At 33.6% G+C, this 13,221-nt stretch overlaps 1 protein-coding gene across 3 annotated transcripts in view; it reads left to right on the top strand.

Annotated features, from left to right (window-relative positions):
- The first annotated feature begins 791 nt into the window (after positions 1-791).
- Positions 792-13,221, top strand: part of LOC134530959 (putative sodium-dependent multivitamin transporter) — a 72,463-nt gene continuing 60,033 nt past the window's right edge. The window contains exons 1-6 of one of the 3 annotated variants that reach the window (XM_063366320.1): positions 792-1,534; positions 3,475-3,531; positions 4,504-4,626; positions 4,732-4,884; positions 6,092-7,276; positions 7,888-11,306. In XM_063366320.1, the coding sequence (XP_063222390.1) occupies positions 1,285-1,534; positions 3,475-3,531; positions 4,504-4,626; positions 4,732-4,884; positions 6,092-7,276; positions 7,888-8,981 (2,862 nt within the window). In that variant the 5' untranslated portion in view covers positions 792-1,284 and the 3' untranslated portion in view covers positions 8,982-11,306. Of the gene's footprint in view, positions 1,535-3,474; positions 3,532-4,503; positions 4,627-4,731; positions 4,885-6,091; positions 11,307-13,221 lie in introns of those variants that run through there. The other 2 variants (XM_063366325.1, XM_063366321.1) reach the window with 2 other exon arrangements.

Raw genomic sequence — 13,221 nt, 5'->3', positions numbered from 1 at the left:
CAGCCTCCTCTCGTTATCGGGTCACGCGATAACGAGGGGAGGCTGGAAGCAAACACGTAGCTAATACTCTAAAGGATGAACGAGTTACGACGCCTGATAAAAGAGCCAGATCCCATACACAGAAAAGAACGAATTGACCGAGAAGAACGAATCGTTCTGAACGAATCTTTCACGGTACTGATCCAAAAGAACCGATTCGGTCAAAAGATCCGTTCTGCCCATCACTATCAGACTAACGCGGGGGAATCCTCTATTACAATAATGTAAAAAAGAATACAGGATTCCTGGGTGAATTTATCTAGTAAAAATGTATGTTTTAGTAATGCCTAAAACAATGTCATATATTAAAATATTAGCTAATAAAGTTACTGTTATAAAACATAAATATTTTATTAAAATAAAAAAGTTGAGAATTTTTTACTATTGATTTTTTCGTTTTCTAAAATTCGGGTACATTTGCGTACCCGAGCTAGTCTTCTCGGGTACTAGGTACAGACACAGTAATTCGGGTATGCGTACCCGAATTCGGGTACGTCTGGCAACACTTTTGTATAGTGAAAGAAGAAAACTTTCAAATCAAATTATTGAAAGTTTCATACTTTTTATGATATACATTAATTATCGAATGAAGCCAGGGGAAGAATTTGTTTCTTACTTGTTGTACATTTTCAGGTTAAAGGGTTGGTGACGTCTTGCGATTTTTATGCTTTATAAAAGACCGAAACTTTCTTGCGTAGTTTATAAACCCGGATTTAGGCTGTCTTTGTCACAGGCGTTTTGCTTGAAGACACTCCCGGGCGACCAGTTAGAGCCGGTGGATGAAGCTAACTTAGGCTTCACATTTTGTTTACTAAAGCTACGGTTACGATTTGGTTAGGCAGGCCTCTACCGGCCTGTGATTGGCCGAATTTGCAAATTGGTCAAACAAGCAACAACTCAGCGCAATTCTGAATACTTCGCGTACTTGGACCGAGGTCAGTGGAAGTTTTTTCAGAGATTTTACCTTTTTGAAGTTCAGTTTAGCACCTGGGGTGGAATCTCTTATAGCAGCAGCGTATATAGAAATTTTAGTACTGTTCACACCCGCCAGAGTGTTTTCAAGCAGTAGTGTTTGTTTACTTTTTCTTCCCACGCTTGTGAAAATTTAGCTATGGCGGCAATTTGCAAAAATTTGTTGGAATGCTGAACACGTGAAGTGTATTAGTTTGACGATTTTGATTTTGTTTCCGTACACGGCTTTTTTGCAGTGTTGTATTTTTTTGCAAGTAGTGTAAGAAAATAATAATGGTGCGAAAGAGACCTTGTTGTGTACCCTTGTGTAGTGACAAAATTTCTGTGCGCCACCGTTTTCCACTTAAAAACGTAGATGTTTTTGACTTGTGGATTCAGAGAATAAATCCAAAACTGCAAGGCCTTGAGAGGAAAAAGGTTTATGATACCTATCTTGTATGCGACCGACATTTTAACGAACAGTGCAAGAATGCTGGTTCAAAGAGTCTCAAAATTTACTCTTTGCCGACACAACATCTTCCAGGTGAGTGAATTCTGTAAAAACTTACATTATGCTATTCTTCAGTCTTTAGAATTGTAAATTGTAATATTTGTCTAAAATTTATGTTTTCATGAATCCTACAGGGTCACATTTTATCGTGGTATCCGATCCCCCCCCCCCCCCCCCCCCCCCCCCCCTTTTTCCATCCTTATAACCTCCTCGAACATTGTGTAATTATCAGAAGTAAACCCAAATCAATAGATGTTAGTGATATTATCGGCACCTGGAATGGTCCATACTGCTCCAGTATTGTTTTGATTTGCTTATTACAATAATGATTTGGTGTAGATGTCAAATTTTAGCCCCTTCGTAGTCTGCAGTCTGAAGTATGTATTCACAAGCAGTTTATAGAAAAATGTTGCAGTGAATGAAGTTATCATTGACTATCATGATTTCTTCATTGTCATAATAAAACTAAGAAATCAAGCTTATATCTACCTGTAGAATAAACCAAAATAACTGGTGCATAGGCCAACAATTACACTTAGGCCTATTAGTACCAAAAACTGATATTTGTTGTTTATAGGATTTATTTTCTTATAATTCTTTTGCATATCCTAATGAATGAATTAAAATGTGATTTGGTTATATTAAGTACCTAGGCCCTAACATAAAGTAACAATTTTTATATTAGGTAAAGTAATTTGAACACATGTTACTTATAATACTGTTATACCTTGATTACAGGGTATTTATCTAGTTTGAGCCCTCTACCATAAAAATAAAGATAACAATCTGAAACAATTTATATTTAGTGCCATAAATGGCACACAAATGGCGCACATACGGAATTCCGACCCGATTTGGAAAAATCACCGTTGATGTGAAAGTTTACAGTACCTGTTTGGTAAGGTGCCAATGGACATTAATTGCTATTGTTTCTAAGTCTGTGAGTGTGGTTTTTGAGTAATTACGTAAAAGATAAATTAAGTAAAAAAATTGATTTTTTATGTTTAACATAAATTACGTCAGGTTTCGCAAAACGCGTCAGCGCTCCGCTCCGCCCCACCCCACCACTAAAAAAAAAGCATCATGTATAACACACGATCAAGTACACAGGATAATTTTATGAGGCTCTTAAATGATAAAATAGACAGAAAATGTTATGTAAATAAAAATGTCAACAAATGACAACATGGTGGCTACCGCATCAATGCCCATGCTTAATAATGTAATCAGTGATCCTAATTTCTCCGAACAGAGTGGGAATTTCGTATGTCCACCTTTTGCTATAAATGGAGGATATTTGCGCTAAATAAAATAAGAAAAGTGTTGTGGTATTTTTATCTCTCTTTTTAAGGAAGAGGGGCCAAACTAGATAAATACTGAATTGATAAAATAGGCAAGCACTATTATTATTGATAAATTACCAACAATGACTTTGTCGGACTCAATGACAATTTTATTAGTTAAGTTAATAATTATTTGCTTGGACACAAATGCTTTCAGCAAGTTAAAAAGTAAAATATTTTCTAGAAGAAATGTGGGAAAAGGAATTGTTATGGCTCATAGAAACCAAGAAAACTGAAAATAATTTTGAATTTGAAAGATATAGGCTAGTTAGGTACTATTTATTCTTGAAAGTTTGTGCACCAACACTTTCAAATTAATTTTATTTTGCAACCCTCTTGTAGGTACGGTAGTCTTAATTTGTAAACCAAAATTTTTGACTGATAGACTGTGCCTTTGTATGTTAAAAATAGACTTAAGAATAACTGTTGAACTGAATGAATGTAACACATGTAGGCACAATTTGTTACATAATTCATGAAGACCAAATTATGGCCTAACTTATGTGAAAAAACTTTACCACAGTATGCTTAAGTAGTTGTGTGTTTATTCTACTGCTTGTGAACTGGCCCATTTAGTAAGTGTAAATTCTCCTGGCATTTTCAATATCATACCTTTGAATTTGATTTCAGAATTCCATGAAAAGTCTGTGAAGGAAAATTCATTCCTCTATCCCCTTGATATCACAGGTAGGTTATTTTGAATACACCTTAATGGTACCTACATATTGTTTGTAATATTTGTAATGTGTAGGCCTAGATTGTCTTGAAGCTGCAGTTGTTTGTATGTACTTATTTTATATCTTTGTTAGATATTTAAAATGACTATCCTGTTCTAATGTAAAATGAAAGTTTTTTTCACTTTGAAAATGTTATTGAGAAGTATCGAAATCCTAAGTTCTTTTAAAAAGTTTTAAATTTAAAATGATGGAATAGTTATACTTGAATAGCTTACGTCCTAAGTTATATAGTGTGTGTGTGTGTGTGTGTGTATATATATATATATATATATATATATATATATATATATATATATATATATATATATATATATAATATATATAATATATATATGTATGTATAAAACTTAACAGTGTGGATGGATAGTTAGGTAATGGCTTTTTTTGAGACAGAATTGTCAAGTAACAAAAAGCATAAGTACCTAACTTTTAAAACACATTTGTACTGATATTGTGAAAATTTACCACTATTGTTCACTAGGCCTATGCATATCATTTACATGCATGTTTCACAACATTTTTAATTTTGGTTTGTTTGTAAGGATGTTTGGACGCATACACTGGAAGTTGCTTATTTGTGAATGTTTCACTTAACAAGTCAGTTGTACAAGTTATTTGACCCATTTTAATATGATGAGCCCCGTTTTGTGCCTCGTATGGCAATGATGATAAGCATTTATAAGAAGCTGGTTCTATGAATGGTTAGTGTGTATTTTGTATGAAGCAGCCTTTCAGAATATACTTAATTGAAATGATAAAAATAATTTTTCCATATTCTCAAGCCTGCCTCACACAGTACCTACCGTATTCCTTACAATATTCAGTAAACTAGTAAGTAAACTAGCATACAATGTTGTACTGTGTGCGGCGGCCTTAAGTTGATGCAGTGATAAATTGTAATGTTTATGTTGTCGTATTACAGCTGGGATAATTGCAAAGGCCAACAACGACAGCAGGAGTTGCACAGTTGGAATTGAAGAAAGTTGTGATGGCATACAACTGCTGGGGCCATGCAGTTCATTATCTGTGCGTGAGGATTGTCAAGGTGTGATGAGTTAATTAAACTTTACTACAAAACATAGTGTTGTAGTTTAAGCTTGCCTGCACTTATGTGATACATTTTATTGCAATATTACTTATTGTTTTGCAGTAGAAACAAGAGCAGAGGAAAATATCAGTATGCCGGAAATTCGAGTTGAGGAAATGTTGGATGGCATACAACCATTGGAGCCGTGTAGTTCACCAGCTGTGCGTGAGGATGTCAAAAGTACAGGATTCAGTGAGGAGCCTTCAAAGGAGCATAGTGAGTTGGTCATCGACCAGAGTTTAATTTAAATTTGATATAGCTAACCTCAAGAGTAATCGTAACTGCCTTAGGTTGTCTTTTTTCTTCTTTTTTTCCCAGTATTTTATAGTGTAAATACAGTTACAACCCGTGTTATGTACATTACATTTGCAAACTGCCCAGCGAACACATACATAAGTACTATTCCTCAAAGCATTTCATAACATTTGTTCCAGTGAAGTAATATTCACAACAGATTGCTCCATGTTTACTTACACTTTTTCCTTAATTTCAGGTTTTCTGGCAATGAAATTATTGCCTTTACCATTTTAATAACTAATGTTGTCTTGTTTTTATTAAAGTATTTTCACACTACATGTATGCGTAAGTTATAATATAAATTTGCAGTGGTATAGAAATATACAGTAAAATCTTATATAAAAATCTCTATATTACAAAAACCTCACTATAACTAAATATGTGTTTGGACCATTCAAAATGGCATATTAAACAAGGTATTTTATGACTTTATGTGCTTTCCTTAGTTTTCAAAGCTGTATTGCAGAAAAATCTATTGTCTTATAAAACAATACCTACAGCAAATATTAAAAAGAAAATGTTATGTTACTTGGGTGTGCCACACATTTTTGTCTTAATCAATTTATCTAAGTTATTATTATAGCATGCATTTATAAAATAAGTCGTTTACCTATGTCTATTACCAGTGAAATGTTTTCAGCAATTTATATAGGATTTAGCAAACAATGTTACAACAGCATTGACAATTTACAGTATGAGTACTTTTGCATTTTTATGTATAGTGAGAGGTTAACAAAGTTGAGAAGCTAAATGTGATGCATAATCTATAACGAATGGCATAATTCATAGAAATTTTAAACTAACGCAAACAGTTTGGAACTCATAAGCAAATCAGTGTTGTAAATTACACAGCACACATTAATTGTGGACTAAGTGACAACCCAAATTGTAAGAAGCTAAATATTTTCATTTCAACCACAACTTGGTAATTTATAAATATAGTTTAAAGCACAGCTGGCACTCAAACAAATTTAATTGTAAAGTAATGAAATTAGATATCTTAAAAAATTATTGCACCTTCCAACTAAAATAACAAATTTGGTAATTAATTATTGTACATAGGGTTTTATTTACTTAACCAAGGCAAATTGTATTGATGTAGATACTTTTTACTTTTATTTTTCAGATGTTGAGCACACTGTTTGCAAATCTTTGTTGAAAAATGTCAGTGTAACTCGGCAAAAAGTACTGACTCCTAAAGCTCGTAGGCTATACCAAGATGCAATTAAACTAAGACACAATAAGGCAATATTGGCTGGGAGGGTCAAAAACTATAGAACAAGAGTAAAGCTTGCTGAGAAATTTGCTACTTCAAAAATGTTTGACTACATTGCAAACAGAGTTAATGACGTCACGTATCGTTTCTTCTTGTCGCAGCTGAAATCACAAAAAGTGATTCCCAAAGGTAGAAGGTTTACATTAGATGATAAACTTCTTGCCCTTGCACTGTCAAAGCAGAGTAATAAGGGCTACAGGTTGTTATCAAAGTACTTTGCTTTGCCATCCAAGAGAACACTGACAAAAGTTCTGGGAAATTTCCATTTTGATCCTGGTGTCAATGTGCATGTAATGGAGCAATTAAAGAAAGCTGTGGCAAGACTTACTCCGAAGGACAGATATTGCACTCTTGTATTTGACGAGCTGAGTCTTCAGCCTAACATACACTACGATGAGAATGGTGATGTTATTGTAGGATTCCAAGATTTTGGCAATGGAGAACGGAAACCAGTGTTTGCAGACCATGCATTAGTTTTTATGGTGCGTGGCCTTAAAAAACGTTGGAAACAGCCTATTGCATTTGCATTCATTGAAGGTTCAACCAAAACCACTGACCTAGTTCGCTGTATTAAAGATGTTGTCACAGCTGTTCAACAGACTGGGCTTAAAGTTGTTGGCACTATCTGTGACCAAGGTACGTCAAACCAAGCTGCCATAAATTACCTTCTAAAAGAAAGTGATGAGATGTGCAAGAGGAAAGGCATAGAAAATCGTAATTCAGGAATGGTAATTAATGGAGAAGAGATAATTCCCTTATTTGATCCTCCACATCTTTTAAAGGGGATAAGAAACAATTTGCTCACCAAAGATGTCCTGTTCATTTGGGAGAAAGGTCAGCAAGTAGCTTCGTGGAGGCATGTTCTCCAACTTTACGAAGTAGACAGTCGTCATCATCGAGATGACTTGAGAGCATGCCCGAAACTAACGGAAGAGCATGTTGTGCTTGCAAAAATCAAGAAAATGAAAGTGAAGAATTGCACACAGGTCTTCAGTCAACGATTGTCGTCTACAATGCGGCTGCTTGCAGAGTGGGGTACGTACTTACATTTTATCCCTCAATATTCATTTGTTGTTCATGTAATCAGAACAGTGGGATAAAAGTTCTTTAAAGAACTGCAGCAGATTGTATTGTTGAGTGTTACAGATACATAGTTAAACTTCAGTATAAAAAACACAAAGAAACCCAAATTTTTATTTCTATAGAATATTTTAATTGATTGCACATAGGCCTTAATTTTCATATTTTGGTTCTACAATTAATACTTAAAAGTTATACACTGTTAAAAAGCCTTGATAACTATTTTTTTTGGAAATAGCCTCAGTAATTGCATTTTCTAAAAATAATTTACAATATTCATGAAAGTGGTCAATAAACAAATAACTTTTTATTTCTGACTGTGTTGTAATTACTCCCAAAATCTTCCCACAATGAAAAAAACCCCATTTGGTGAGAAGGGGTAGTACCTTCAATCTAAAAATTGAAGCAATGAAATAAAACTTATGTGAGATTGAAATGGTACTCTCACTTAATTACATTATTGACAGTAAAAATGTTTTGGCAGATGTTTTCATTTATTTTGTGTGTTCATTTGTGTATTGTGTGCTTCTTCACAGTTAATATTTTTCAATAATGAACTGTTGCAGGTGATTTTGATGGGAGATTAGAGAAAAGTGCCATTGACACAGCAGATTTTCTTCTCTTCATGGATAAACTTTTTGACAGTGTCAATGGTACACGTATCCATGCTGTTGAAGGGAAGTTGCTCCGCTGTGCTGTTACTGCACGTTCTCCACATGTTCAGTTTTGGAGAGATGCGATTCCTGTCTTGGAATCAATACAGTTCACCAATGGCAAAACTTCAACAAGACCACCTTCTGTGAAAAACTGGGTTCGTACAGTTAAGGGTTTTCTTCATATCTGGGATAAGTTGAAAGAAGACTTCAAGTTTCTTGCACCAAGAAACTTCAATCAAGATCCCTTGGAGAATTTCTTTGGCTCAGTTAGGAGCCACGGAGTGAGAAATATCAATCCAACTTGTTCTAATTTTAAATCATCTTTCAAAGGTTTGCTCTTAAATAACTTAGTCTCAGCACACTCTGTTTGCTCTAACTGTGAGGATGATGACTGTATTGGTCCTCTAGATTCTTTGAAGGAGCTGGTGGGGAGTGTAAAATCTTCTACTGTCTGTCCAGAAACACCATTCCATGTTCAGACTCCTGTAGACTATACTGTACCGCAGACACGTTTGTCACGTGCCACAAAAGTTTATGTGACCGGCTATCTTGCCAGGAAAGTCCTTAAAAAATTGAAAGGTTGCATATCTTGTAAGAAAGTTCTCATAAGCGATTGCAGTGTGCCTAACAATGAAATTATCATTGCAAGATCTTACTCTGCCAAATCCCTATGTCATCCACATACAACATTTTCTGACACTTGCAATACCATTGTAAAAGTTATTACTTCTGAGTTACCAAAAATCTGTTATCAGCCAGGTGTCAGACAGAAGATATTGGCCAAGATTCTGAATTCTGAAACAAGATTAATATCGTGTTCTATACACAATCTTCATGAGTGTGTGGCAGATATTGTTGTTAAATTTTATGTACATCAGTGGTGCAACAACATCAATAGGCTGTTAAAGGGAAAATTTATTCCAAAAGTGTTTACTGATCCTTTAAAGAAAGCAGCATATCAAAAATACTTGAAATCTCGTTCTGGAAAAAGTGTAGGTAAATAATATACATATTGTAGGTTCTTGGTGTACACACTCCTCACATTTTAAAATTTATGTTAACATCATGACTTGGATGAAAATAGTATTTTTGTCTGAAAAGAATTCATTTCATACACACACTAAAATGTCAATTGCTTTAATTAATATAATGGTTATGAAAAAAATTTTTATAAAATTGTTTGCACAGCATTTTGTTTATATAGATTATATATCAATAAATCAGACTACAGCATTTACGTTTAGAATTGTAGTATTAATTAGCATTTATCAAGTTATTAAACAGTAAAAACAAATCTTTTACTGAACCAAAAAATTAACATTCAGCATTCAGCCAGGTTTTTCCCTAATTATTTGTTCTTAATAAGTAACATTGTACACTGTGTTTACGTATGTACATACCTTTGTTTTGATTACAGAAACATAAACAATATAAATGTAATGAATATACACATATTCAGTAAATGTGAAACAAGTTATTTTTCATACACACTGTTAAATCACAGCTCGTAATGTTTGCAGTTTATTAATTTACTGCTATTTTTGATGAGACTGATCTAAAAAAATGTTCTGTAATCTTTTTTTCTCTCCTGATTTTGTATGTAATACTACAATTGATAGCAGCAACATGCATTTCAACAGTCACTACTGATGAAAAATGTGTGCTGCTTTGAAAGCATAGTACCAATTTGATTCACGAATGTACCCTTAAACGCTCGTTCTTGTCACAAGTTATTCCCATTTACGTGTTAAACAATTCCTTCATTAAGTTTGTATAAAATTTGAAATAAACACACAAATAAAGGATAAATAAAACTTTCTTTTTCCACATGTTAGCATAGGTTACAGTTACTGACCTCATATTGCAAAATGTTTTTGGTATGTGCAGACATTTTGTGTTGTTAGTCATTTCTGTGTGACAGTAACATTTATCTGCTTTTAGGCCTAATTGTTTCCCTTTGTTTATAGCTAAGAAACCATTTTGTTGCATTGTATAGCTTATAACTTAGTCTCTTTGTAACATTTCATCACACCTATATAGTTAATACTTTTCCATCATTTCTCTAGATTGAAAATGGTAAAACAATGGTTTCATCACCCTAATGTTATGGATCCAATATGTAAATTGTGGTTTGGTTTTATTCATTGGGAATATTTATATTACCCCTCAAACAACTCCTTCAGTTTACACATCATACTTTGAAGCCCTTGAAGATAAGTTTTTGTGAATTCTGATGTCTCTTTAATAATGTAACGTTGCCCCTGCCCTCCTAGCTAAATATTTTTCTTTTAAACTATTTTCATGAAGGTAAATATTTCTTAAAAAAAGTCTCGCTAAGCATATCTGACCGTTTTTATGTATTTTAGGGTTGATATTTGTACTTGCTGTGTGTTTTAAGAATGTACTTTGTATTTTAACAGACATTTGCAATCATTACTATTTTTTATGTAATTATTCACAAATAAACTGTTGTACTGGATCTTTGCCTGTTTTGGCCTACTTTTTCAGGTTTTTCTAAATAAGTTTAATTTTTTAAAGTAATTTGTATTATGATTGCTGTTACATAAGGTTCTAGAACAATGGATTTGGTGTGGGATGTATTAGAGATAGGCATAAGAGGCCTGTAAGTGCGAGAGAGAACGAAACAGTGATTCCCCGGTAACAGAGACAAAAGCTGGGATTCACCACTGGTCGTGGGAACTGAGTGATAACTGCTGTCTCACTGTGTGGGAGAGAGAACGAGAATGTAAAGTCCCTGGCTCTGGGTATATAAAACTGTTTTCAATGTATGTCGCGTATTCCTATTGGCTTGTGATTTGTATTGTGAATGAAGCGTGTGTGTGATTGGTCGGTGACGTCATGTGACTGCCCTCCCTGCGTGAAGGACACAGTGCCATGATCTCACGTCGTCTGTCGATCGCTGCACCAGGAGGGCGCGTTCGGTGGCTTCTCACGAAACATGTAGTAATTGTGGAATAGAAAACGTAACGTCGGTAGCTAGAGCCATGCCGTTTAATCATTTGTTGTTTTGAAACTTTTTGGACATTTTTTGTAATTAGAAATTGCGGCTACCGACGTCGGTGTCTGGCTCGTGGCAAAATTCATTTTCGCTGGGGGCGGCCATGTTTGAGACCGCACTGATTTTGTTTACTTACAGTAAAATGTTACTGAAGGACTTAATCTACGTTATTTTTTGTTAATTCTCATCGCCCGAGCTGCGAGCAATTTCGACAGGCGGATGTACGAATGGAATGAGTGAGAAATATTTTGAAAGTGTTTGGATTCGTCGGTGCAATATTCTATTTTGAAAAATAAAACTAAAACTACAATTGGCGTGTAACATCTTTTTATTTTTGTATATAACGAACCATTATAATAATAATTGGTGATTTTAATGTTCCAGGCATTGACTGGCCTCAACTGCATACCCAAAATATAGTTCAATCAAATATTAAGTTGAAAGCCAGATCATTAATCATTTTTGTATCAGCAAGAGGTTTAACTCAGCTTAATCATACTCAACCTTCGGCCCAACTCTTGAACCTTTGTCTCACTAATATTGAATCATGTCTGGTTAGCAAAGCTCTGGAACCACTTGTTAAAGAAGATAGTTTTCATCCTGCATTAGAGATAACCTTCCAATTTTATGATATGTCAATAAACGATAATACATCGTCTTCATATAAAAACTTTAAGATTGGTCTTTTTATTGCACTTAGGGACCATGACTGGTCTATTATTATATACAATTGCAATCTCATAGAATTATATGTACCTACTACCATTAAAAAGGCTACAAAATATCCACTATGGCATTCTAACCAGCTAATAAAATCTCTTAAGAAGAAATTGCACTATAATAAATTATATAAACAAAATCTGAATCCGTTTTACTATTCATTATTCTCAGATTACCGCAAGGAAACTAAATCACTTCTATGTAAGGAAAAAACAAACTGGCTTTGTAATATTAACAATAAAATTTAGCAAAACCTTAAAAAATTTTGGAATTATGTTAAAATAATGAGAAAGGGTTATAGTCAGCATCCCTCGATTAAAATTAATGACTCAATTACGGATAATAATAATTTAATTGCGAATTACTTAGCTGAATATTTTTCAAGTATCCATGTATCTACAAAAAAAGTAAATAACCAATATATTTCCCCTTCTAGTTCATACAATATCCCTATGTCTAATATCTCGATTAGTCTAGCCCTATGAAGTATAAAAACCTTATGATCTATATTGTCCACAGGACCTGATAATATACCAAATTTTATTATCAAAGGTTGCTCCTTAATCCTTGCTCCTCTCTTACAGCATATATATAATGTCAGTATTGTAAATAGCATCTACCCCGACAAATGGAAAATTGCCAAGGTTATTCCTGTACACAAAAAGGGCAAAACTTATATTATTTCAAATTACAGCCCAATATCCCTTTTAAATGGTTTGACCAACATATTTGATAAAATAATATATAAACACTTAGCGTTTAATGTAAATAATAGATTGTCAGATTCACAACATTGTAAAGAAAAACCTTTTCAGTCATGTGCAAACTCTTTTCTTCCAGTTTGTCTTCAAACGCGATATAAACAAAGCCTACTAAATATTGTGACATTTAATTAAATGAAAAGTGAGAGTGGGTTATGATTATTGTGAAAAATATACTTTCTTGAAGAGAATATTATTTATATTTGTAAAAATATGAAGAAAAAAACCCCCGAAATAAGGGCTTTAAATGTTATTTCTTGGTTAAATAGAGAAACACAATTACGTCTTAGTTTCATTTTACGAATTAACCAAGAATGAAACATTATTATAAAACAACATTTTCTGCAAATATTTCACGAAACATGGAAAAATTGTAGGTTTGATATTGCTGTGAAACTAACAGCAGATTGGAAATCAAACACCATATGCATAACCTCAGTAGCTACACCTGATGGGCAGATTTTTGAAATTCCACTCGAACACCAACCTGCAAATCTACACCAAGCAGTTACAAATACTCCAAACTATGCCAAGGTCAGTAAATCATTAAATAAAAGACATCAAACACGTAAAATATGGATAAGTTTGACAGATGATATATCAAAAACATATTTGGATAGAGAGCAAAACTTACAGTTTAAGGATTTTTACATAGAAGAAATTGAGGAAATAAATAATAATTAAAAAAACTAAAAAACACGCTTTATATAGAAAACCAAACCAAAAAAATAGAAAAATAAATTT

This window comes from Bacillus rossius, chromosome 3, assembly GCF_032445375.1.
Source record: "Bacillus rossius redtenbacheri isolate Brsri chromosome 3, Brsri_v3, whole genome shotgun sequence".
Taxonomy (NCBI): Eukaryota; Metazoa; Arthropoda; class Insecta; order Phasmatodea; family Bacillidae; genus Bacillus; species Bacillus rossius.
Note: the sequence above shows the minus strand (reverse complement) of the source record. Positions and strands in the feature narration are given on the sequence as shown.